General features: G+C 53.7%; 7 protein-coding genes across 7 annotated transcripts; 3 read left to right on the forward strand and 4 right to left on the reverse strand.

Annotated features, from left to right (window-relative positions):
• Positions 1-503: 503 nt before the first annotated feature.
• On the forward strand, positions 504-2,868 carry CDEST_00202 (Putative proton-dependent oligopeptide transporter family, MFS transporter superfamily). The gene is made up of 8 exons (XM_062916361.1): positions 504-610; positions 677-891; positions 1,008-1,188; positions 1,254-1,402; positions 1,474-1,582; positions 1,636-1,775; positions 1,846-2,032; positions 2,136-2,868. The coding sequence occupies exons 1-8, from the start codon at positions 576-578 to the stop codon at positions 2,821-2,823; spliced, it is 1,704 nt and encodes a 567-aa protein (XP_062772412.1). The 5' UTR covers positions 504-575; the 3' UTR covers positions 2,824-2,868.
• A 485-nt stretch (positions 2,869-3,353) lies between these two features.
• CDEST_00203 (uncharacterized protein) lies at positions 3,354-4,206 on the reverse strand (the record flags this gene model as incomplete). Its single annotated transcript, XM_062916362.1, has 3 exons — positions 3,354-3,653; positions 3,717-3,908; positions 3,970-4,206. The coding sequence occupies 3 exons, from the start codon at positions 4,204-4,206 to the stop codon at positions 3,354-3,356; spliced, it is 729 nt and encodes a 242-aa protein (XP_062772413.1).
• Positions 4,207-6,889: 2,683 nt separating this feature from the next.
• CDEST_00204 (uncharacterized protein) lies at positions 6,890-8,309 on the forward strand (the record flags this gene model as incomplete). The annotated part of the gene is made up of 3 exons (XM_062916363.1): positions 6,890-6,903; positions 7,203-7,620; positions 7,713-8,309. 3 exons carry the CDS (start codon positions 6,890-6,892, stop codon positions 7,878-7,880), a joined length of 600 nt encoding a protein of 199 aa, XP_062772414.1. The 3' UTR covers positions 7,881-8,309.
• A 273-nt stretch (positions 8,310-8,582) lies between these two features.
• Positions 8,583-10,063, reverse strand: CDEST_00205 (Putative large ribosomal subunit protein eL32; the record flags this gene model as incomplete). The annotated part of the gene is made up of 5 exons (XM_062916364.1): positions 9,899-10,063; positions 9,780-9,819; positions 9,519-9,643; positions 9,274-9,399; positions 8,583-9,176 (listed from the first exon to the last, which is right to left on the reverse strand). The coding sequence occupies exons 3-5, from the start codon at positions 9,603-9,605 to the stop codon at positions 8,583-8,585; spliced, it is 807 nt and encodes a 268-aa protein (XP_062772415.1). The 5' UTR covers positions 9,606-9,643; positions 9,780-9,819; positions 9,899-10,063.
• A 607-nt stretch (positions 10,064-10,670) lies between these two features.
• CDEST_00206 (Putative Heat shock protein DnaJ, cysteine-rich) lies at positions 10,671-12,475 on the reverse strand. The gene is made up of 4 exons (XM_062916365.1): positions 12,335-12,475; positions 12,206-12,264; positions 11,000-12,088; positions 10,671-10,939 (listed from the first exon to the last, which is right to left on the reverse strand). Exons 1-4 carry the CDS (start codon positions 12,396-12,398, stop codon positions 10,850-10,852), a joined length of 1,302 nt encoding a protein of 433 aa, XP_062772416.1. The 5' UTR covers positions 12,399-12,475; the 3' UTR covers positions 10,671-10,849.
• A 925-nt stretch (positions 12,476-13,400) lies between these two features.
• On the forward strand, positions 13,401-15,816 carry CDEST_00207 (Putative glutamyl/glutaminyl-tRNA synthetase, rossmann-like alpha/beta/alpha sandwich). The gene is made up of 5 exons (XM_062916366.1): positions 13,401-13,754; positions 13,811-13,921; positions 13,976-14,362; positions 14,433-14,705; positions 14,786-15,816. Exons 1-5 carry the CDS (start codon positions 13,437-13,439, stop codon positions 15,566-15,568), a joined length of 1,872 nt encoding a protein of 623 aa, XP_062772417.1. The 5' UTR covers positions 13,401-13,436; the 3' UTR covers positions 15,569-15,816.
• Positions 15,817-15,889: 73 nt separating this feature from the next.
• On the reverse strand, positions 15,890-19,928 carry CDEST_00208 (Putative PB1 domain, tetratricopeptide-like helical domain superfamily). Its single transcript, XM_062916367.1, has 6 exons — positions 18,621-19,928; positions 18,368-18,517; positions 17,979-18,314; positions 17,767-17,928; positions 16,810-17,691; positions 15,890-16,751 (listed from the first exon to the last, which is right to left on the reverse strand). The coding sequence occupies exons 1-6, from the start codon at positions 18,633-18,635 to the stop codon at positions 16,728-16,730; spliced, it is 1,569 nt and encodes a 522-aa protein (XP_062772418.1). The 5' UTR covers positions 18,636-19,928; the 3' UTR covers positions 15,890-16,727.
• Positions 19,929-24,003: the final 4,075 nt, after the last annotated feature.

Here is a 24,003-nt window from a genome sequence, read left to right on the forward strand (position 1 = left end):
ACCCTCTCATGTACCGGCAGTAGAGGTCTCTTGGCTAGAGACAACATACGGGCCGCGGCCAATGATTTTAAGATCCGAGCACACGGTACGGTCCCTTCCGCCAGCAATTGTACTGACGTTGTACTGGGACGTAAGCAAGGGTTGGTCTTGGCAATTCCAGGCCTCTCCAGCAAACCTGCTCAAACGTGCGCATTAAGTGTGAATGGTGTCAGTTTTTTGGGGGTCCTAAAGAAACAACTCCACATCGGCATGGCGCAACGGGTCACCGATATAGTAAGTCGTAATGTTGACTAACTATCTACGCATTGTTTGGATTTACATGTGGGATACGTGACGGTGCCCCAGCGGTGTGCAGTTGACTGGATGTTTGTCGTTGCGTGACTTGTGCCAACCCCGATTTCCACTTTGTTCGGAACGAATTAGCTTACACAGTTCTGTGGGATCGAGTGTAAAAAGAACTTCTCATCACGATACTCGACCCCGAACCAGGCCATCCCTCTTCTTGCTGTGCTTCGCGATTGCTCATGGCATATCACCGCCTCACCTTGTAGACAGACATCTTGACTGTTGCCAAGATGGGCGCCAACGTTGAAACCGAAAGTGCAGTAGAGTTCGTACATACCTGCCTGCTGGTCTTTTCCCCTGCCACTGACGCGGGTTTATGTGACCCTCACAGGCAAGTCGATACGAAGGGTGGTCTCGAGGTCACTGAAGCATCAAACCTGGAGGGCAATCAACCAGATTCCCAGACACAGAGCCTCGTCGCTGAGTGCCTGCCAGAAGTCTTGGAAAGAAAGCCATCCGTGGACAAGTTGCCAGCGTCAGTGTGGATCGTTGCAATTGCTGGCGCCGCAGAGCGATTTGCCTATTACAGCTTGTCGGCCCCTTTGCGTAAGTAAACAACATCAGCAGAGACAGACAGAGCCTCCATTTCACTCTCTGGATTCTCACAAAAATACTAAAAGACGCAAGATCTTGGTGTCGCTTGACTGATTACATCTTTGCAGAAAACTACATTCAGAATGAGAGAGGGGGTTCCGCCGCCCCAGGGGCCCTGGGGCTTGGCCAGCAGACCGCAACAAATCTGAGCAACATGTTCCTTCTTTTACAATTTGTTGCCCCCATACCCTTCGCCATTGTTTCGGACATGCGATATGGGCGACAGAAAACGCTCATGTTCAGCCTTGGGTAGTTGCGACTCATTGCAGCCCCTGCTCAGCCAAATGTCCTTGATGCTGACGGCTCCGGGCCAGCATTTATCAGTGCGGAAGTCTCATACTGCTCCTGACGTCCTTGCCAATCGCGTTGGATAGGGGCGCGGGACTTCCGGGTCTCATTACGGCCATGGTCTTGATTGCAATTGGCGTAGCAGGAGTGAAGGCGACGCTACCCCCTTTCCTAGGTATGATCAGAAACAACCGTGTACTGCCTGGTATTTGGAACTTTTAGATCTCACCACTAACCCTGCGTAAGTGGACCAATACAATCGGCCAAGGGAAGCCGTCATCAAAGTCAAAGGGAGTAAGACTCATGTTGCGGATCGCGCGTTAACGATTCAGTTCATTACGAACATGTTCTTTTGGTCAGCAACCCCCTGCTCGCCACTTCTGACAAGTTCTCTTACCATCCATCAAGGCTTACTAACCTCGCCGCGTTGTCTTCCCTCGCATCCACGTGGATTGAAAAAGAGGTTGACTTCTGGGCCTCGTACTTGATGGGCTTCATCTCTCTCTTCGTGACGGTGGTCCTCATATACTTCTGGAAGCGGAAGCTTGGTAAGCTTCCCCTTGTTACAATTGACGAACGATTCGACGTGAATTACGTGTTCACTAACTGTCTAATCAGTCAGCATGGATACTCAAGGAAGTGTACTGCCACTGTCTCTCCGAGCTTTATGGTGCGCTGCGAGACATCGCTTCAGTCTGGAAGCCGCCTCTCCAGATTCACAGAGAGATAGGCACGGTAGATCTGTGCCATGGGACTTCAGAATCATAGATGATCTAAGACAAACATTGACAGTTTGCAGAGTGTTGTAAGTTGGTCATTGCATGCTCAGGTCGCACTAGTTCGATGATCTCGACGTTACCCAACTCGACAGTGGAACTTGCCAAACTGGCAGGCTTATACGCGATCAGGTTATTCTCGGCGCCGTTCTACCTGGCATACATTCAAATCATGAACAACCTCATCTCTCAAGCCGGTCAAATGAGACTCGGAGGCATCCCAAACGACACTATGCAAGTCTGGAACCCCGTTGCCTGCATCGTGCTCGGGCCCGTCATCCAGCGTGGTCTTTTCCCCCTCCTCCGTAGATCCGGAGTCCCGTTCGGCCCAATCGTCCGGATCTCGGCCGCCTGCTTCATCATGGGTGCAGCCATGGCCTACGCCGCCGGTGTTCAGCACATGATCTACTCGCGCGGCCCGTGCTATTCTCGTCCGCTGCAGTGCCCTGAAGCGGCGGTCCGCGAAGGCGCGTCGTCGCAAGGAACCTTGGGGAACGACATCAGCGTCTGGGTGCAGATGCCAGTCTGGTTCATCCTAGCGGTGGCGGAGATCTTAGGCTTCGCAACGATCTCCGAAATCGCCTACGAGCAGGCGCCGAAGGGCATGAAGAGCGTGGTGCAGGCCGTGACGCAGTTGACTGCAGGCTTGGCTGCGGTCTTGGGTATCGCCTTGTCACCCATCACCAAAGACCCGACACTGGTCATTCTGTATTCTGTGATTGCCGGGCTGACAGTCGTGGCAGCATTTCCATTCTGGTTTTATTTCCGCACGTTGGACCATAAAAAGGTTGACCCGGACACAAATAGCCAACAAGCTTGAGTTGAGCATTCGTATATGGCCCTTCTCGTAAAGGTATAGAATGGTGGAGTAGAATGCTGGACCTGTCCTCTTGTCCTGTGATATAGTCCCTTTAGTGTGGTAAATACTTCTACTCACGGGGTTGAGCTGTCCTCCAGATACGTGATCCTCATCATCATTGAGTACCTGGTGGAGTCAGGGACCTGTATAAGACATTGAATATTATTTTCATAAGCCGAAAATGAGAGTCATGTTATTGTGACTGTCGATGATTGAAAGTTGAAGTCAAATTTCAGCTAGACTTGGGACTGCATTGATTAGGGAGGCGATTTGTAGATATTCGGCAAACAGTTATTAGACCGCTCGTAATTAACTACAACGAGCGCTTTCCTCCTCCAGTTTTGTGGCAGACCCCAATACACCACGTTACATCCTCATGCGAACTAGTTCGCCCGGCTGTAGCTTGAACATGCTGGGTCTTGCCTAGCTTGTCGTTCCCAAGCCCAGAATGGGGGTCGTATCTGGAGTCTCGACATTGTTTTTATTTCATTTTAGAAAGTGACATCAGGGGTGACGCCAATTATGAGAACAGGGTTGAGCTTGGCCCTCACATTGCGAATGCGATCAGCGAGGCCGTCGACATTGTCAACACTGTTGGCCACAGCATCGATGGCTACGCCGGCTGCAGCCGCGACGGTGCTCAGAGCAACCTGGAAGGCAAGGCTTGCCTGTGTGTATGCGAGGCTGAAGGCCGCTTTGCCGACGAGGTCGTTCACGGCGCTGGTCTGGGTTTGAAGATTCTGGAGCTGGGCAGTGGCGGCTCTGGCCAGAGCCTGCGCTTGACGGACAATCTAAATGCCCCCCCGAATGTCATTGAATCGTTCTGGTAGAGTTCTCTTCAAGTTTATACGTACGTCCTGGGCGATCTGAATAACCTCGGCGCTGGGAACGGCGTGCTGAGCGGTGGATGACGATGTGCCAGTCGGCGCGGGAATTCCGGAAGGGACCACGCCCTGGAGACCCCCGACGATGGTGCCGACCCTCGTGCGGATGCTGTTTGTGTTGCTCGTCACTTGGCGGATGACAGCGTTCATCTGATCGGTTCTCTGTCGGCCAGCATTTAGTATACTCTATGTCCGGCGAAATGCTAAGTGGGATTCTTCTCACATCTTTGATGGTCGTGCCAATGGTTCTGGTAAAATCTCCAATTAGGGTGGTCGTCTTTTCGATATCAGTACGGAGGATGCTGAGTGCTGTGTAGGCCGGGTCGCTCAAGTCAGAGGGGTTGAAGACGACTTCGGGGAGGACGATCTGTCCGGGGGTGATGGTAGCCCTAGGGAGAATTGCAGCCTCGGCCACGAAGGAGAGTGTAGTAAGAACGGCGGCAAGGACTTTGGTCTGCATTTTGGCGGTGTTCTTTTACAAAATCTTTGGATTGCCAAGGAAAAAAAGGTATAGGACACAGGATTTCGAAGAGCCAATTTGAGGTCTGGAATTCAGTGTTGTGTTATTGTGATGGTGCTGATGAGGAACGAGACGTGGACGAAAGTTCCAGTCTGTTGAAGTCTTATATATGTATTCAAAACTTCCTTTCCAATCTCGGAACACTTGATATATCGGATACCTGTGCTTGCATTTCTTGGCCTTGACCAATGAATAAGATTGCCGGAAGTGCCTCCGCAAAGTCGTGATCGAGGTGCCATATCCGGACACGAAGCTCCTTTGCTCTAAGCAACTATCCGCAGGTCGCCTAAATCTGCCTCACTGAAGGTCTTGGTGATGTCCGCATTCATGCAAATCCTGATGCCCAGATTTCTTGAGCAACGAGGGGTGACCTAGCTTGTCGAAGTGCTCGATGCTACTACACTTGGAGATCTCTGATCCGGGGTCGACACTGGAGGCAGATCCAGCCTGGAGGGTGATGATCTGCAACCCGAAAAGCTGTTTCTATCAAGCATGTTACTTTTCCGGGCCAGTATCACCGCCAAGATGTTAAGAGGTCGCTGGAAGCGTCAAGGTCTTGGCATCTTGGCAAGACTGCTATGGTACGAAATGGAGAGGACCATTCTGGGCGAGCTGTGTTCGGGGAGTTCATCCGTCTTCTTGATGTCATCGTTGATGTGGCCTCAGTTCATCTAGAGACAGTCCCTCGGGTCCAAGTGTTGTCCTACAAGCAAAATTTCCGAGCATCTTGAGTACAGCATTGTAATATTATGCGTGCTACAGAGTATCAATCAACTGGGAGCTCATTGCTAGGTCTATGTGGTGAATGGGGGCTGAATAAGCTTTGATAATCCTCTGACGTGCTGCTCACGGTCGTCTCAAACGGCCATGGACTGTTAATAACTAGTCCCCAGTACTACGCAGGAATACCAGTAGTATCATTGTAAGATACCGGAGCTGGAAGAACCACGTTCCACGTTCCGTGGCATAGACGCAAGAGCAAAGTAACGTCTGCCGTTTGGATCGCTGTCGCGGAGTTCAACAACAGACCCTGGCAATAACGCCAGGCTCGCTGTTTACATTCCAAGCCCCAAGCTACGAAGACATCCCCTTGATCGGACAGTAGTAATGTCTCACAAGACTTCAAACGGATATGGAACAAGATCAACATGCCCCGCAAGCGCATCCGAATCCGGTTCTGCGTTGGCAGTCAGGGCCATCCGTGTCTCACAGTCGAAGGCGAATGCTTTCGGCCTAGGGCTTCCAACGAGGAATAACTTGCCCACGACAACCTAATCCCGTTTCCCGGTCCGAGAAGGACGAAAATCGGACCGGCTATATCTGAGTCTGTCGGGTGCTTGGTGGAACGCCGATTGCAATTAACGACTGCAACGCTTGCAGCTAAGGGCCAAGTCGGTGTTAGTTGAGCCTCATCTGAAGCTTAACGCAAACAAGCCTCCGAACTCTATGACGTGCCGCACCAGTATTCAGAGCTGCTTTCGTGCGAAATGACTTCCTGATGGTCGTAAACACGGCGAAGTGCAACGGCGGGGCTTCCAGTGCATCATATTGACGGCCCGCCTGGGAAGGGACGCGAAAGACGCACAGCATAGAGCAGGTTAGATGGTGAAATGTACCCTGAAAAAGAACAGGATTGAAAAGGAGCCCTTGAACGCGAACATGTAGCCAACCTAACCCAGTATCTTCCCTGATAGATCGGCTGCGGCCAGATGCAGTAACCGAGATGTGGAGAGGTTTCCCACGGGCTCGCCGGTGTTTCTTGTGCCAAACAGGAACTCGTTGTGTCTTCGAACTATGGCAAGGTCTCGCGAGCGACGAACGATATCACCGCAGTAATATCCCGGGCCTGGCAAGTCGACACTCGATACCCGTCGACGAGATTGCCTGTGACAGTGCTTACGGTAATCAAACTATCAGCGCAAGGTGGGCGTCAACTGCTTGTGGATCCTGGTTATGACTTCAGTTGAGACTGCGAAGTGTCTTCCAGGTCGTCGTTGAGCTCCTTGTTGCGGCCAGCTTGGACGTCTGTTCAACGTTCTTGAGGTTACCTACTTGTTACCATGTTGAATGTCCAGTTCGAGCCGGCAGCTTTGGATCCAGCTGTCTTGAACAGGCTCGGCATGGGAACCCGTCAGCTCTGACAAAGGTCGATGCCATAAACTCCGATGAGCATCATGACGTAGGACGGGCTGACGCAAGACTACTGACTAGTTTGCATATGAAGCGATCACAACCCTCAAAGGGTATGATGAGAAGACAAGAGAAAACAAGTTGCGCATGGCGACCAACTGGTCAGGGATCGCGTGGTCTCAACACACTAGTAGTGAGACAACGGCCAGCAGGCCGACCTGATACAGGCGCGAACGTGTTCCACAACGGCGGCCGCTCATTGCGAAAGACAGTATGCCGAAAAAAAGAGGCTGCAGGCGCCGCTAGACTCTCACGGCTCGTTCATCTCTGATATTCCTACAGCTTGGAGAGCAGCTATAGAACTGTCGTCCGAACCGGTAGCCGCAAATGTTGATGGCGGTACATGGCACCAGATAGCGATCCTTCTGAAAAGGAAACCTGCAAAAGGACAAGAGGAACTGAGAGAAACGGGTGTGGAACACAACGTCAACCAATGATGGAGGGGAGGTCCAACTAGCCTCAGCATCGACCGATCCCTCGCATCTCCCTTGTCGCTCATTATCTCTCCCATTACCTCACCAAGGCCTCCCTCTCCTCACGTTACACGCTTCGGCGGACCCTCCCGTAGCCACAGCCCGTCAACGAGGCCCAGAACGCTCCGGCCCCCTCCATAGCCACAATCAATCGTCTGAACGGGCGAGCCAAAGGTCCAAATCTTAATAGGGTCCTTCCACCAATCAGCATTGCTTCCTCATTCACAAGCTTGAGGTGCGGGCCCTCTGACGCCCTTATGTCACTGCCAGAAGGGACTGCCCCCAGCCACAAGATGCACACATCACACCCTCTGCTCAGCCACGCCTACGTCACCTCCCCTCTCAACGGGCTCTTGGCTCTTGGCATACAACACCACCACCACTATTGAAGTGCAACCGTGCAAGCGAGATCCAGCCAGCCAAGTTCGAGGACCCTGTGCCACTGGAGCATACAAGAAAGGTTGGGAAAACAGGCCAAGGAGGCGTTTGCTGGTTCGTTGTTACCTGGTTCAACCAGAACCCCGGTTGGACTCTCCGTGTCGACCCCTCGTCACCGCTGCTGCACCAAGACGTATATAACCTACAGTATCTCATCCATCTCTTGGCCGTCCGCCCAGTCTCTCAATTCCAACTCCAAGCCACTACACAACAACAAGCTTTTCTCTTGACCTACGCTACCATATCACTCACAGTAAGCCTTTCGCCCAGTTCCCGTTCTATGTCCGACCATTCGGACATAGGATGCATCAACTTGGCTGAACCCCTAACTGAAATTATCTCCAGCGAACACACATACGAATCTATCTACAAACACCAAACGCAACCATGCCCTTCTTCTACTCCAAGCCCATCGGCGGCCGTAACTTCGGCACCAGCGTCCACGCCGACCGCCATGGCGTCCGCCGCGGTCCCTGGCGCTTCCGCATCGGCCGTTTCCACTGCTTCAGATAGGCGCGATGCCGTTCTCACGGAGTAAAGGTGTCGCTGCGATAACGAGAGGCATAATTCCACATCCGCGGCCTCTTTCACCAATGACGACGACGACATCGACGATGACGACAATCACACACGCACATACACACACAAACTGTTTACGATAAACCCCACCACCCTTTTTTTTCTACCTCAATTTTTTTTCAAACGAGATCATGGGATACCAGGAGTTTTGATTCACGATTCGGGCATGGCAGAGCGAGCGTTGTCCTGTCAGTATTCTCTGTCCTTATTGGGTTCACTCATCGTTGCGACCGGAAGAGTCGGTTCCGATGCGATTAGGAGGAAGGGAATGAGCGATGAAGCCCCCACCTAGATAAAAAAACACGTTTAACACGCCCAATCTCTCAAAGAGCCTCTAAGTGATTATCCTATCGTATGATGGTTGGTATAGGGAAATAGCTTGCAGATTAAGTTGTACTATAATTGGTCGTGAGCGTGATATTGAGAGTACATTTAACAGTATGGGCTGAACAACTTGAAAAGTCTCGATTACAACCTACCTATGCACTCACTTGCTGTCACCATGCATCCGGCCACTAATGCCATCCTTCAGGTCCTTGACTAGGTCTCATTTCTCGCTACAAACGACCATCGGGTTCAGATGTCGCACGCAATTGACATAGTTGAGGTCGGGTCATAGGCAGAATACAATAGTGCTCAACGGTCCTCATTTAATCCATTTCCCGGATGACGCCCCGCGGGCGAGCCCTCCTGATAAATAGCATCTTCACCTGCACATGGGATATTGACGACTAATAGGGGCCAAAGGGGTTGGTGGTATTCTCGAATTGCCGAGCATATGAAGGATTCTGTTTTTCCCTGCCTCCATCCAACGCCATTTTTTGTCTTTGTCAATATCAGACGTAAGTAATGAGAACAACACGCCCTGAAAAGAACATCAAGTCGTTGAAAATTGAGGTTGCGGTTGCGGCTGCGGTTGTTTCTTGTTTTTGTATTTCCTAGCACAACGGTACGAGCCATGCCAGGCCGCAGCCCTGAATCATCGCCGCAGCAGAAACCGTATTCCGATGCATTCCCGTTCCCCGGATATGAGAGAGCACAACGCAAGTGACCGGCGAAAACCAATGACCCCCTTCGCCCCGAATAGCTGATTCCACGCCACCATTCCTGGCTTTGTTCGCTTAAACCTCGGTGGTGACCTTGGCCTTGGGGTTCGTGACCTTGACGCCAAGCTGCTTCGCGCGGGAGATGATGTCGATACGCTTTCTCGACGAGACGTTGTGGGCGATCCTATAAAGGTGTTAGCTAATTTTTTCGGGGGAATTCTTCCATTCCCGTTGCTCCGTATTGTAGAGCGAGCGTAGGGTATGGCAGGCCGGGGTGGTACGCACTCGGCAGCGTAGGTGCGGTTGTGCATCAGCAGGAGGTTGACGTCGTTGACGTTGCTGACAAGGAAGGCCTTGTGGCCGGAGGGCATCATGTACTTGGTCTTCTTGTTGGAACCGAAGCCAATCTGTAGTGCGAGAAACCCAGGTCAGCGGTCGCTCTTTAACCCCACCATGATGGTCGTCTGCCATCCGGAAGGTTCCTCCTCTCGACGATCCAGATCCAAGGGGTAGATATTCCACGTACCGAGGGCATGGCAGTGTTGCCCCTGAAGCGACGGCGGACACGGTTGTCAATACCCTTGGGTTTGCGCCATGATCGGTCAACGCGCATAAAGCGGTCCGACTGGTGGCGGTTGAAGAGCTTCGTGCCTGTTCAAAATAACACCCGTCAATCCTCTCGCTCATTATTCGAAGTTCCACTCGTCGGTAATGCGTTTCATCGTCGTTGTTGTCGGGTGCGCGGGGTCGTAGAGGGGTGGCGAGGGCCATTGGGAGGAAAACATACGCTTCTTCACGATGGGAACGTGCTTCTTTGCGGCGACCATCTTGAGAGGAGATGAATGTTAGCGATCAATTGGAAATCGACAATATGTCGATTGTGAGAGCAACGGCAGTTGAACTCACCTTGACGGCTGTTCCTGGCTACTGGTTAGTCGGGGCGGGTGATTTCGTCAAAAGTCGAGGGCGGTTTCCAAGGCGGAAGAAAATTCGTCTCTTTCTCTTTTTTTCTCGGAAATCTTGTGTGCGCGTGGGTGCGTGGGTGCGAGGGAGAGAGGTTGGGTCAGGTGACCTACAAGGAAGGGGCGTGTGTATGTTTTCGCCGAAGTTGTTCCGCACGAGACATAACCACACATGAGCTTTCTGTTTGTGGGGCCAGCCCAAGCTGCACTTCTGCACCTCATCCGGTCCAATCAGGCTGGACACGGGGGGGAAATATGAATGACAGAAAACAAAAAACAAAATTGAAATGAGAGGGTGCAGCTACTACTATAATTATCCTGTCGACTCGAATCCTCAGCACATAACAAAACGATACAGATCATATTCTATGAGGTTGGCAAAAGCGAAAGTTCCCACACCGAGGTTCGAACTCGGGACTCTCCGGATTTCGTTGGAAGAATGAAAGCGGAGTATACTAACCACTATACTATATGGGAGTGGTAGTTGTTTTATCCTTGAGTTACAACCTTATATATAGTATTCCCCAAAAAAACGACAGAATCACTCTGTTCTTCACATTCCATGTCTTTCCCTAATCGCGTCGCTGTCGTTCGTTTTAGCAAAGGAAGCAAGTGCCGGCAGATAATTGCTATACCGCTATCTATCGTCTGGAAGCACTATAGGTGTTAAGATTGACCGCATGTGAACTCAAGAGTTGAGAAGTGGCATGGCACCCAATATGTGGGCAGCCTTTCATTCATGAGGGGGATGGTGCCCAGCCAAACAAGCAAAACTCCCCTCCAATCCCTATCTATGCTCACCCTACACCGTCCGGGTCGTCATGTCTGTCGTGAGGTTCGGGGCTTTAGGCCCAAGACTCTGCCTTCTAAAAATCTCTATCCATCTTGACGCCTCTCACTGAGGCTGGCACTGAGGTTGGCCGTCATCTTCATCCTCGTCCTCCCATTCGCCACCGAACCGCGGGTCGTTCGAGTTGGCACCCATCTGTAGACATTCGTTAGCCCCGGTCCCGCCACCCTCATAAAAGACATGCTATAGACTTACCGAGTCCAGGCTGTCAACCTCTTCGTAGTCAACGTCGTCAACCTCCTCGGCCTCAATTGGCGGGGGAGGGGGAGGGAGAAGCTTGTTCAAAACCTCGTAGTCCTTTTCGTCCTTCAACCAACCGTCCTCAGGGAACTCGACGTTGACAATCAAGTACAAGTCGCCCTTGCTCTCGCCACGCTTGTGAGGCATACCCTCGCCAGGCACCTTGAGGATGTCGCCAGGGCGGAGGATCTGGCCGCGGAGTCTTTCGATGTGAATACCGCGACCGTCGAGGTGCGTCAAGACAGTACGAGAAAAGCCGCCAAGAGCCTCGGCCAGGGTGACATTCAACTCAGCAGACAAGTCGTTGCCGATGCGGGTGAAATCGTCGTGGGGCTCCTCGGCCAGGTGGAAAACAATGTCTCCGGGGGTCTGGTCAGGGAACTGGTCCGCCTCTCCCTCCAACACGATCCGCTCGCCGTTCTGGGAGCCTCTGGGAATGTAGATCTCGAGGACCTTGGTCTCGGACGTCGTGCGCTTACCCTTGCACTTCTTGCAGCGGTCCTTCTCCTTGTAGAAGTTGCCGGATCCCTCGCAGCGGTCGCAAATGACGGTCTCCTTGCGCACCATACCCGGGCCAACCTGGCGGAAGGCCTCTGCCATACCGGCGCCTCTGCACTTCTCGCACGGCTGGGGCTTGACGTTCGCTTTGGCGCCGGATCCCTTGCAGGAGCCGCAGACGACCTGCTTGTTCGCAGAGAACTTGACAGTCTTGCCCTTGTACAACTCCTCAAGCGTGACCTTGTAAGGCTGGTCCTCGTCAGGGCCGCGACGGGGTCTTCTGGGACCACCACCAGGACCTCCGGGGCCGCCCATGCCCATTCCGAACATTTGTGAAAGGATGTCGTTCAGGTCGACCTCGACGCCGCCGGGGCCGCCGGGGCCGCCCCGCGAAGGGTCGAAGGCGGCCATGCCGTGGGTATCGTAGAGGTGGCGCTTGTCCTCATCCTTGAGGATTTCATAGGCCTGGCTGACGGCCTTGAACTTGGCTTCCGATTCTTCTCTGCGGTCCTCGGGAACTTTGTCGGGGTGGTGAAGAAGGGCAGCCTGTATACGAAGAGCGACGAGTCAGTGGGTGGTGTTTGATTTTTGCGTGCGACGCTACCGCTATTGTTGTTGTTTTTGTTGTTGTTGTCGTGATCCTAAAGGGGGGGGGTTACAAACCTTGCGGTATGCCTTCTTGATCTGATCCTGCGAGGCATCCTTATCGATCCCAAGGAGCTCTGGAAAGAATGCGTCAGATGTGATCCACAGCGAAAAAGTACCCCCCAGGCTCCATCAGCAGAGACTTACCGTAGAGGTCAATGTCTTCCTCCCCCGACATATCGGGACCGGCACTCGGTCCACCACTGTCCATGATTGAGGCTTTTCGAAGGGTACTCGGGCTAAAGATTTGCTCGAGATTCGACCTTCAAGGCGTGATTTGGAGATGTGAAAATGGTGGGATGTGGAGTAGACCTGAAAATATTTTGTCTGTAGTACGGGGACAGATACGGGTACAGGACGGTGCACCTGCCGCGGTAGCCTTTGTTCCGCGGGGTACATAACATACAGGGCCTTACGGGGCGTGCGGTCATTACGAATATGAGTTCTGGACGACCGCCAGGCCCCTCCTCAGGGCGCGCGCCTGACCTCAGGTACAAATGCTACTGCCCCAATCATCTGGCGTGCTAACCCATCCGCCTGCCCGTGTTCATCAGCATGGCGGTGTCCAGCCACCATTTTGGCTGTTGTTGCTACCTGCAAGTATAAGGCACATCCGTATTCTTTGGAGTTGAGTCAGCACTCCTTATTGGCAACCAACCATGTGCTCTGACCATGAAGCGTTATGCGCCTGTTTGTTATTCCGCTTTTTGCATACTTTCACAGGCAGAAAACCAGTTGACGATCCGAGGTTATCAAGAACGAGGTTCCCTAAAGGACTGAGCTCAAACAACTCCGAGTAGTTTTTGATACCGAACTTGGTGCTCCGACAGAATCCTAGACATGCTGCTGCTCAAATGCGACCGATATCATCTGAACTCGTTCATGAAACCTGACAACCGTTCGAGATTTCTGGTGGGACAACTTGACTTTGTTCCTGGCGTCGAGCTCCGGATGTAGAACTCTGCCCTCTGGTCAACGAGCCCCTGAGAAACCTCCGTTCTCGCACCCGCGAAGCCTAAGCCCAAGAAAATGCCCAACACATTGGGGTTCCGGGGTTGATGAGCCGGTCTTCTAGGCAGGCTCTCGACGGCGTACTGCCCGTCTAAGTCGGTACCTCGCTTGATGCATACCACCAGCGCCACACGTGGCTGAAGCTCGTAGACAAATTTCATATCTAAATCAGTTCATTCATCGACGTCAACGGCGCCTCTGGTGGCACTCTCACAACGCTGTTTTAAATGTTCATAAAATGTCAACGTTAGCCCTGAGACCCCAGGGCAGGTCCCTTTTTCAGAGGTCGCTCAATGCGTGCCACCAGTGCCGGGGCGTGGGCTCAACGAGATGGCATTCGTCCGTGAGGAGCGGCTTCCAGGCGCTGAGGAAGAAGCTGCCACCGCTGGCCGACAAGAGGCTACGTGAGCTGCCCGACAAGCCAGCCAGAACGCGTTTCGCACCCTCGCCGACGGGATATCTCCATCTCGGGTCTCTGAGGACTGCGCTATTCAATTGGCTTATTGCACGGGCTACCGGTGGGCAGTTCATCATTCGGGTTGAAGACACCGATCGCGTAAGTTGAGCCTCGTTAGGGGGTGGGGAATGCTACACTAACAGATCCTCCATCAGACTCGTATCGTTGATGATGCCGTCGAGCGTCTACTCGCAGACCTTAAATGGGCAGAGCTGAACTGGGACGAGGGCCCCGACGTAGGCGGTGCCTTTGGACCCTACGAACAGGTAACCTACGCACTCTTTTTTGTCATCAGGTCACCCATCTAAACCTCGCCTTAGTCAAAACGCCTGGACTACTACAAAAAGTACACCGCCCAGCTTCTGGATGATGGCAAGGCATACCGCTGCTTCTGCACAGCGCACGACCTCGAGCGCCACAAGCAGCAGGTCCTCGACGACGGCGGCGGCTCAGCACACTACCCGGGGACGTGTCGTGGTATCTCCCCCTCTCAGGCCGAACGCCGCGCTGCCAACGGCGAGAAACACGTCGTGCGCTTCCGGAGCGAAGGCCGCCCATCCTTTATCGACCAGGTCTACGGCAACTACCAGAAGAATGAGGATGAGGATGACTTCATCCTTGTCAAGAGTGATGGATACCCGACCTACCACTTCGCTAACGTGATTGACGATCATCTCATGGAGATCACCCACGTCATCCGCGGTGCTGTTCGTCTTCCTTCACCTCTGTCCTGCTTTTCGTTGCCATTCATCGCTAGGTAAGCTCACATAAGCCCAGGAATGGCTCATCTCGACGCCCAAGCACATTGCCCTCTACGACGCCTTCAAGTGGGAACCCCCGACCTTCGCCCATGCCGGCCTCCTTTGTGCCCAGAACGGCGAGAAGTTGAGCAAGCGCAACCACGACATTGACATCTCGTCGTACCGTGACAAGGGGGTTCTTCCCTCGGCGCTGAACAACTGGCTGGCGCTACTAGGCTGGAGCATGAACGAGAAGGACCTCGCCAAGGGAGGCGAGGTATTTTACACTATCAATGAGCTCGCCGAAAAGGTATGTATCGACATGGCCTCCCTCTTGGTTGGGGAATGGGGACCTCCTGTGATGAGTGTCCTGCTCACACCATGCAACAGTTCTCCCTCAGGTTCACAAAGGGCAACATCAAGACCAACCCAGACAAACTGGCCGTCTTCCAACGCAAACACCTCACCCACCGCCTGCGCGAGGAGAACCCCGACGAGGAGCTCCTCAAGCAAGCCTTCCTTCCGCCGACAGAGAAACTCCTTGCTCACATCGCATCCCTCCTCCCTTCATCTTCCACCGGATCCTCTGCTGAAAACACCCAACCCACCAGCGAACCATCCACAGCCACAACACCAGAGATCCTCACCTCGCCGACCAACCAGAAGCATTTCTTCTCGATAGCCGACTTCACCTCCCTAACACCCCGTCTGTCGTCCCTCTCCACGTCCGCCACCCACCTCCTCGAAATTTACCGCACCCTCGCTGCCGACTCCCCCATCGATCCCCTGGACCTCATCCACGAGCACCCCTCCTTCTTTCTCCGCCCCTCGGCGCACGCCTACGTCCGCGCCCTCGAGAATCTGTCCCTCCCGGATACCACGACCCCGCCCCCGGTCCTCCTCGCCGACCTGCACGCCTCTCTTCGCGACATCCACGAGCTCGACTGGAACGCGGACCGGCTGCAGTCCGTCATCAACGACTTCTCCACGCGCCACGCCGCCTCCGTCGACCCGGAAAAGCCCGTGAGGCCCATCAACAAGGCGACGTACGCCCTGCTGCGACTCGTGCTCACTGGCGACCACAGCCGCGGCGCTAAGCCCGCCAAGCTGCAGCTCGCGCTGCTGGGGCGTGCCGAGACCCTGACGAGGTTCGAGCTCTGCGCCGAGCAGTGAGAGGGAGGTAAGCTTTGAACCGGCCAGCAGGATGTTGCTTGTGCAGCACGTGTGTTGCGTTTCTTCTGCCTCGAGGCCATGGTTGTTGTCTAGGAGAAGGGGGTCGGTGGCTTAGACGAGGGCCACCTGGGGAGACATGTAGACAGTTTCTGGCGTGACTTGTCGTAAGACAGTCAATGTATGATGGTGTATGATAAGCTTCGATTTCAACCCCCTCCCCCGGACATGTGCCTTGAAGAAATCTATATGAGATGTCCTCTTCCTCAGCATTACGGCTTGTCGTGTCAAAAGAATCAATTCTTCTTTATAATACTTATCGACGGGAAGGAAACACGAATCGTCACTGGGCTCATTCAAATATGCCATGCTCCCACATACCTATATACCACTGGGTCACAAATTGCAGTTTCACATGGTCAGACATAGCAGCGTCACAGTCAAGTACGGACACAAAACCCCCAGTTCGGATAAGATTCCCAGCCTTGCTTCAATCTGGCCTCATGATATCCATCTACCTCACACGGCCCACGGATTACTCCCAAAGTGCTCATTAACCCCGCCCTTTACCAGGCGTCGTTTCCCACGGCTTCGCAGAAGCTCCATGTCCGTCCATACATACACGAATACACGCGGGAGGGGAAATGGTCGATATTAGATGAAATGGTACATTAAGGCTGTAGTTTCGGGCTTCGCAAAGAACGCGCTCCTGAATGACAGATTTGGGAACAAAAGAAAGGCAAGACAGATATGGGTAGAGATTATATCGGATCAAGGAGGGAGATTGATAGTAAAAGTGGAAGGGAATACAGTAAACGTAGTCGCCAAAACCATTCACCCCTCCGATCTTGTGTCCCGTATTCTAAACAATGCAACGCTATGGGTCATGGTCGTTCGCGGCAGTCGAGGGTGGGATGTGTGCCATCGAGCCAGCTCTGCTTGGCTCTCTCTTTCTTGAGCTGTTGTCCATCCCTCCTCTTGTTTTCCCTTAATCCGCTTCCCGGTTTTGTACGCCCTTGTCTACAACCAATCCATATCCTGAAAATGCAGCAAGTAGTGGCGAAAATAAAAGTGTACTAGATGAAGGAGAAAGTCGCAGAGCTCAGGGCGAGCAGGTTGTTGGTCATTACGTCGTCAAAGGCTTGGTTGGGGGTATAATCGTCTACATAATCTCTTGAACCCAGATCTGTAAGGAGGTTAGAGGCATGCTTAATGTGAGACAATGGGACGTTGTAGCGACTTACCTCCATCTTGCCGATGTCCTGCCTTGCCTTTCTTGCTTGACTCTTCACGCTCATGATGGCCATGTCCAGATCGTCTTGGTCGCCCATGGTAATCATATCACCATTCGGCACGTCTTCATCGCGGATCTTGATTTTGAAACGCCGGCGAAGGCCGAATTTCTCGCGGATCCGGTCGGCAAAGTCGGGGAACTCGACTGCCGCGCCAACCATGATGTATCGAACATCCTCGGCGTGAACCTTGACGCGAATCTTGCGGACTTCGGGTCTCCTCGAACCGCCACGAGAAGATATAGAGCCTGTGCCGGGGCGTCTGTTGGAGACCATCTCGAAGTCGCCCTCATCGAAGGAGCCGTAGTCGGAACCGTCGTCCTCTTCGTCCATGTACCGTTGCGGCACACGGCGGGAGGTTTGTCGGCTGGTTCTCGTGCTGTTGCCGTTGCTACCCTGGTACATGTCGTACAGCTCATCGGGGTAGGCATCTTCCGCCTCCTCATCAACCGGGCGGCCACGCATTTGAAGGTCGCGCCTGGAGTATCCTCTGCTGGGAGTGGCAGACCGTGACTCAGACCTCATAACGGGCGGCGGCCCTCTCCTATCGTTCGGGCTGCTCGTCTTCTGGTATCGCTCGTTGGGTCTAGAGTTTTCGATATTCAGCTTCGCAAGCATCGGCTTGGGCCCATTGCGAACAGATTGCCCGCGTGATAAGGTGCCGCCGTTGTTAGCTTCCAGCTGGTCAGGCGGAGGTGTCGGAGGGAAGACACCGCGGCCGTTGGGCGGCTCGGACTGTTGTCTTCTTGATGCCAGACCAGGCTTGACCAGGTTGGTGGCGGCGAAGGAGATGTTGTCAGCCGGCCTGTCATCCTTGACGTCGTTCTTGCCAGCCTGTAGACCAAGAAGTATCTGATTAGCAAATTGATTCCCAAAAGAGCTGGTAGAAATGGGAACCGATCTGCCTACATTCTTGATCTCGGACCCGGCAAAGCCTGTGAATGCATTCGCGCGATCGGAGGCGGCTACCAGCCGGGCCTTTCCGAGATAGTCTTTCGTCTTGAGGTTTCGAACCTTTGCCTCATTCGGCCGGTAAACGACGCCGACGGGAATGGAGAAGACGGTGTATCCCTGGGTGCATTTGTTAGACTTGCCGCACAAAGCGGAGGCGGTACTCTTACCTCTGCTTCTTCCCGAATTGCCTCGTCAATGACGTTGTGGTCTTCCACCACCTTCTCCTTGACCGCGTACGACAGATCCTGCAAGCCGGCATCCTTTTGTTGCAGGTAGATGTAGCAGAGACCTCTGTTGAAAAGAACTTCGCACGAGTAGAGCTTGAAGAGCAGCCCCAATTGAGCGTAGTCGATCATTGTGTTTCCTCGTAAGTAAAGGAGAGTATCGTTGAAGTTAGCCAACGCCTCTTCAAAGTCGCCAAGCAGAAAATTTGAGACGCCTTGCTGGAAGTAGGCGACAGCCAGGTACTGGTCGAGCTTGATGGCTCGTTGGTAACATTCAACCTGGTTCGTAGTCAGCAAGGGGCTCAGAAAGAATGGCGCGGAATGTGACGCACAGCTTTCTCGTGCTCTCCTAACGTGGCGTGGATAACACCCATGTTGAAGAGAATTTTCGATGTGTCAGAGATTCTTTCAAAGTCTTTGAGGGCCTCATCGAACTCGTTGTTGTCGTATCGGCCCAGAGCCGACACCCACGTTTCTATTTCCTGTATCGAAGATATGTTAGTGACATTGCGTCGTCGATAGTGGCGCCCGTCTAGGCTTTTCGGATGTCGAACGATTAAGCTCGCTCTTCGGCGAAGCACGTACCTGCTTCAATGACATCGTGCCACCAGATCAGACTTATCGATATAAAAGACGGCCAAAAAATCGGGTTCGTGAAGGAATTGCGCAAGCAGACTGGTCGCTGCTGCGATCGAAGGAGCGGCAGCTGGGTTCGTCGGAGCCGAGGGAGAGAAAGAGAGAGCGAGAGAGGGATGGAGAGGAAGAGTCGTGGGGAACTGCGGTGTGGTGCGGTGCGGTGCGTTGCGGTGCGCTGAGGACTGCGACGACGGCGACTGCAAGAAAGCCAAAAGCAATGCAGACCAGAACAGCAACGACAAAGTGTACTCCGGGCGGCCAGGGAGGGTCCCCCAGGGCTTATTTAGGGAGATGGCTGGCGGTCTGTCGGCCGTGCGGTGCTCGGCGCCACTGAAATGACGGTTGGAGTCCTTGCCCCCGCTTCTAATGAACCACAGCCTGCAAAATGGATGCACTTCGGACCTGAGCGACAAGCTGGAGATCTTGGCGCGTGACGGAGACACCAGGGATCGATACCTGACCCCGTCTGGCGGTAGCCGAAAGCTTCAAAAAAAAAAAAAAAAAAAGCCGATGCGATGGCGGGGAGGGAAGAAGCCTTCAGCTAGGAAGGGGTTGTTGATCCAGCCGGAGGATAGTCGGTCAGAGGATATTACTCCTCTTTTAAGGTTGCCTTTTTCCTTCTTTCTCTTTCGTTCCTGTCCAGCAGAAGTAGATGCCAAAAGTAGGACGGTGTTTCGGATTTGTGTGCGTTGTGCGTCGAGAAACGGGATTAAGTTGTCGGGGGAGGATGGGACGGTCCTTTTCTGGGTGCGTCTTGTCCAGTGGGGGAGAACGAGGTGGGTGGTGGTGGTGGAGGATGGACCAGGCGGTAGCAATATGTAAGTATAGTCTCCAAGTCGGACAACGCGCCAAAAGGGGATTCCGAAGCCAGGCCGTCTTGTATTATCCACGTCTGGGTCTTCCTGATTCGAGTGGTCCGAGACGAGGAAGCCGAGCCCGTGACTGTCTGTCCGCCTGTGACAAAAGAGAATAAGACTATGTGTGATGGTGAGAGATGAGCAGATACCAAGACTGCGCGACTCTGCGTCGTTCGGCGTAGCTTCTTTTCTCGGATTGAAATCGTGCGTTGATTGGAGTCGAAACCTCGGACGGTCGTTCGACTATGGATCAGAAAAAGACAGGCTCGGGGTCATCAACTCTATCGCTCTGTGAATTTCCAACTCGGGAACGGGCGCGGGCAGCAAGTGTGATGTGAACTGGACAAGAAAAAGTGATGAAATGACCAGGCTTGCAGCTGGGCTTGAGGGAAAGAATGGGAATGAATGGATCGAGGACGAAAAGCCAGCGCCTACGGAAAGGAGGGTAGAGAAAATAGAGTCGAGTCGATGCTTGCAGCGAGGGACCAAGGGGAACTTGACTGGCCGGGTTGTGGGCCGCGAGACTGGGTGTATATCATGCAAGGGTGCTCAACAGTGATTGATATTGCAACTTGGATTGTCAGTCATCGGGAAAACGCTTAAGATGCCTGCGCTGCGGTGTGCTCGTCCAGTTGCGAGTCGCAAGGGGAGAGGGGATGGGGACCAAGGGGGTGTTCCTTTCGACACTCGTCGAAGGGGGTGCTTGGAGCGAGAAGCTTGGAACAAGTGGCTTGGGCGATGCGGTGGATGGAAAAAAAAAAGGGGGGGGGGGAGGGGGGGTGTGTCTTGTCTCTTCTTTTGCAAGAGAGTCTCCTGTCCTCGGGTCGACTTCCACACGCCTTCCTGACTGCGAGCTGGCCTTGTCCATCGCGTCCATCGCAGCTTGGCGCCAGAGGGACCATCTCTCGTCTGTCGACTTTTCCAGACATGACCGTCGTCTTAAGCTCTTAGCACACTGTAAACAGCCGCGCAGATCCTTCTTTTCGGCATTCGACAAGGTGTTTAACCAGGCAGGGAAACTAACTTGTCTATATGGAGGAACAGAATCAAGTGTTTTCTCTCGAAATCAGACCACTTTGCACATCTCGTCGCCAGATGCTAGGCTGTGGAGGTGCTTGACATCGAATGTTAGGAGCCCCTTGGGCCCTCTGTGCCTCCTCGCCTTGCAGGAGTCGAACCCCTGGTTTGTCTGGATTTCCCAACCCGACGTCGGTTCCGGGTGTGTGTAAGAGAGGGCCTGGGCATACTCTTCCGTGGTGGGGCAGACGGAAGTCGCAGTCTGTCAGGGAGCTGCGGATCAGATCGCAATTCTTGAAATGGCTGAACAGGGGGTGGCTGTTCAAGTCCTTACCAATCCCCTGACCCTCCAGGGAGTGACGCTGACAGCCGACATCATCCTCCCCCCTCTTCCCGTCGTGTGCCTTCCGGCTGGCTAAGACGCAGCGGTCCCTTAAAGGCAATGCGTTATTGTTGCATCTTGCAACCACTGCGAATCAGGGCCTGGCTTTCCATGCACGAAGCGTTCCGGCGACTGTGAGGCGTGCTTGATTGGCTCTCCAGGAACACGGGTCTTGGGCCGGACCTTTGAAGCTACCGACTTCCCAGGGCCAAGGGCGCGTACACGACAGGCTAACGCCGCCTTGATCACAGTGACAACTTTGCTCCTTCTGGTGACTGGAGCCCGCGGGCTGCAGCTTTTTAGCTGTATAATGTATCACGCCTCGTGGCTTGGGATATGGAGATGCAACAAATGTGATTGTGATTGCAGGGCCATCCGATCTTGACAGTCATCGGGGCTTTTTCCCTGCTTTGCCATTCCCAAGGACGAGGATGAGAAGTGGACGAGGTGTAAGTGCTTGCAGGCCGCCAGACTCAAATGGGATCGTCAAACCAGCCAGCTGGGGCTAGGGAATGACGTTGGGCCATCCAAAATAGCATCTCGCGGGAGTGATGTATGCATTCACAGATTCAATGACGGATCGGGTTTAAGCGCCGGTGATGATGCTACGGTGAGTTTGTGAGTAGGTCCCAGTGAGCTGGCAACTTTGACCGCCTCAGCGCGTGTTGGCGCGTGTTGGCATGTCGCTCATTGGGCAGGGCGAACCGTGGGGAAGGGTCCCGGCCAAAGGAACGTCCAAACGACTGGTACTGTCCTTCGTCGTTCAAGCCAGCTTTAGCTTCATCGAATTGGCATGCGGGAAGCTTGATCGGCTTAGATCGAAAGGGGAGTCACGGTGAAGAGGCGTGAAGTGGTAGATTCAAGTGATCAAGGCGGGATCGATGCGAATATCGTGTTAGGTGGTGGTCATCGATGATCGGCGAGAGAAACCAAGGGCTGGTGGCACAGAGATCCCCGCCCAGCTCCAAACTTCTGCGGGATTGCGGCACAGTTTCGGTGGATGTTCACTTGTGCCTGTCTTGTGCCGTTCGAGACGACGTTCCTGCAGGGAGTTGGGATCTCACAGGACCGGACTGGACGGAAATCGAGGTTGAGACTACACAAAGTCGGTTGCGTCGCGGTGTGACAAGAGTGCAAACCGCCCAAGTCGGAGGGCCAGAACATGCCCTCTAGGCTCTGTGGCATAAAGTCCGAGGCCCGAGGAGGTGCATCACGCCCTAGGCTTCGTCAGACCTCCACGTCCGCCTACTCCTCAGCGCATCGTTTCTACAATGAGGGCGAGGTATGGGTGCAGGTGAGTTGTTACACAGTCCTGGTCCAGCCTTGGTTAGAAACTGGGCAATCTTATCTGCAGCGGGTCCAGAGGGGCCTCGTCCAGCCTTTAGTTCGCAGCGGTGGGAACGTCGTCGGTGCCCATGCTGCTCGGTGGAGCTCAGTGCTTGATCTACCTGGCTTCACAATACAATAGTCGATGCAGAAAGAGACCGTCGCATAGGTAGTATGCGGGCAGAAAAACCGACAGACAGACGTGAGACATCGTGAAGGAAGTCGAGCGAACCGGGCGACTGGGCATGCCCGGGACCGGGATCCGGTATTGAGACTTGGCGCCATCAATCAGCGGCTAGGCATCGTAGGGAAAGAACGCTCAGCCACGACTTGACGTGGAATGGAGGCATGTATGATTGCCGCTTCACGTTTTGCGTCCCTTCCCATTATTTGACAAACACTGACAGACTTTGACCTGCCTGTATCGTCCATGACTGGACCACGCAAAGTATGATATGCAAGATGAAAGAACCCCCCCCCCGAAGTGGAATATCGTAAATGCCCACCCGCCCTTCATTGCTGTATCTGCATCAGGAAATGATGTAAGGCACTGCTGCACGAGCCAGATGCCGGCCTCCAAAAGAACCAATATGACTTGCAGTTCAACTGACAAGAGAATCCCTCCCATCTGACAAAGCCCTCAAACAGGACTGGCCTTCTCACTGCAGAACACAGCGAGCACGCTGCGGACTGCCCAGCTAGGAAAAAACGGCATCGCCAACTCTAATTATCCCTGCCCATCCCAGTCTTAAAGGTTCTGCGAAACTCGCTTGTCCTTCAGGCTGGTTTGGAAATCTCGTGCTGACATCCCCGCCGATGGGCCGTCGCAACTTGCAGGGGGGCCACGCTTCATTGCTTCTTAACGGATCAAGACACACAGGCCTCGGGACCCGACGAGACAGCTTTCGCTGGAACGCTGGTGCAGCCTGCAACATCATTGTCACTCCCCGTACACTCACTCGTGGAGTGGTACATCACGCTGGCGCTTCGGCCCAGACCATCAGCCACTCTGCCGCATGAACCAGATATTGAGCCCGCAAACTCGACCATGTTTTACCACGCAGCATCACCATCCGGCCGAGTAGAGGGGGTATCCACATCCAAAGCCAGCCGCATCGTCCCTAGGTTACATACGGTAGTACCTACACCTTGCGTATCGCCCTGGATACTACGTCTTCGCTACCTGCCAATTTCGACGGCATCTTAGTCGAGGAAATCTACCAGACCAGCCACTTCATCAATCCGACATGAACACACAGACAGCACTACGCATCGCAGGCAGCAGCACCCACAGCGCTCCGCTCCGAGTTGCCCTTCTCCTGGACCTGTGTTCGACCATTAACTGTCACAAGTCTGGGCATCTCTTCGAACGGACGAATCCACCCATGACGCGGCACGATCGTCGTTATTCTCCTCACTCAATGCGAACTGTTGCGGACCGCTGCCCGCAATGCAAATTTTGCCCGATGGCCGGGGTTCTCATTACCGCCAAACGCCGACTCGGTCATGCCTCGGCCACCCTTTCCCTAACTGCTCTCACTTATCAAACATATCAACGCAGCTCACGTTGATCGATTTTTCGCGCAGTGACTTCACCGTGGCATATAGAAAGCCTAGGTTTTTAGTTAGTAGTCTTCTGTCAAGCCCCGAATTGAACATGTCATCAACGGACGGCTTGTCCCCCCTGCCGCCCCTCAACTCAGTTTGAACCACCTTATGAGTGACTCGGCCTGCCCAGATAGACTACCGC

The sequence above is a fragment of the Colletotrichum destructivum genome, chromosome 1 (genome assembly GCF_034447905.1).
Source record: "Colletotrichum destructivum chromosome 1, complete sequence".
Lineage (NCBI taxonomy): Eukaryota > Fungi > Ascomycota > Sordariomycetes > Glomerellales > Glomerellaceae > Colletotrichum > Colletotrichum destructivum.

What these genes read in the sequence shown, in the direction of transcription:
- CDEST_00202 (XM_062916361.1), top strand. Translation starts at nt 576, where the DNA reads ATGGGCGCCAACGTTGAAACCGAAAGTGCAGTAGA. An exon ending in GAAACCGAAAGTGCAGTAGA is followed by an intron (nt 611 to 676) that starts GTTCGTACATAC and finishes TGACCCTCACAG; the next exon opens with GCAAGTCGATACGAAGGGTG. An exon ending in ATTACGAACATGTTCTTTTG is followed by an intron (nt 1,583 to 1,635) that starts GTCAGCAACCCC and finishes CCATCCATCAAG; the next exon opens with GCTTACTAACCTCGCCGCGT.
- CDEST_00206 (XM_062916365.1), bottom strand. Translation starts at nt 12,398, where the DNA reads ATGGACAGTGGTGGACCGAGTGCCGGTCCCGATATGTCGGGGGAGGAA. An exon ending in TCAAGAAGGCATACCGCAAG is followed by an intron (nt 12,089 to 12,205) that starts GTTTGTAACCCC and finishes CTTCGTATACAG; the next exon opens with GCTGCCCTTCTTCACCACCC. An exon ending in AGGTTGACAGCCTGGACTCG is followed by an intron (nt 10,940 to 10,999) that starts GTAAGTCTATAG and finishes GAATGTCTACAG; the next exon opens with ATGGGTGCCAACTCGAACGA.
- CDEST_00207 (XM_062916366.1), top strand. Translation starts at nt 13,437, where the DNA reads ATGTCAACGTTAGCCCTGAGACCCCAGGGCAGGTCCCTTTTTCAGAGG. An exon ending in GGGTTGAAGACACCGATCGC is followed by an intron (nt 13,755 to 13,810) that starts GTAAGTTGAGCC and finishes ATCCTCCATCAG; the next exon opens with ACTCGTATCGTTGATGATGC. An exon ending in TCAATGAGCTCGCCGAAAAG is followed by an intron (nt 14,706 to 14,785) that starts GTATGTATCGAC and finishes ACCATGCAACAG; the next exon opens with TTCTCCCTCAGGTTCACAAA.
- CDEST_00208 (XM_062916367.1), bottom strand. An exon ending in TAGGAGAGCACGAGAAAGCT is followed by an intron (nt 18,315 to 18,367) that starts GTGCGTCACATT and finishes ACTACGAACCAG; the next exon opens with GTTGAATGTTACCAACGAGC. An exon ending in CAATTCGGGAAGAAGCAGAG is followed by an intron (nt 17,929 to 17,978) that starts GTAAGAGTACCG and finishes AAATGCACCCAG; the next exon opens with GGATACACCGTCTTCTCCAT.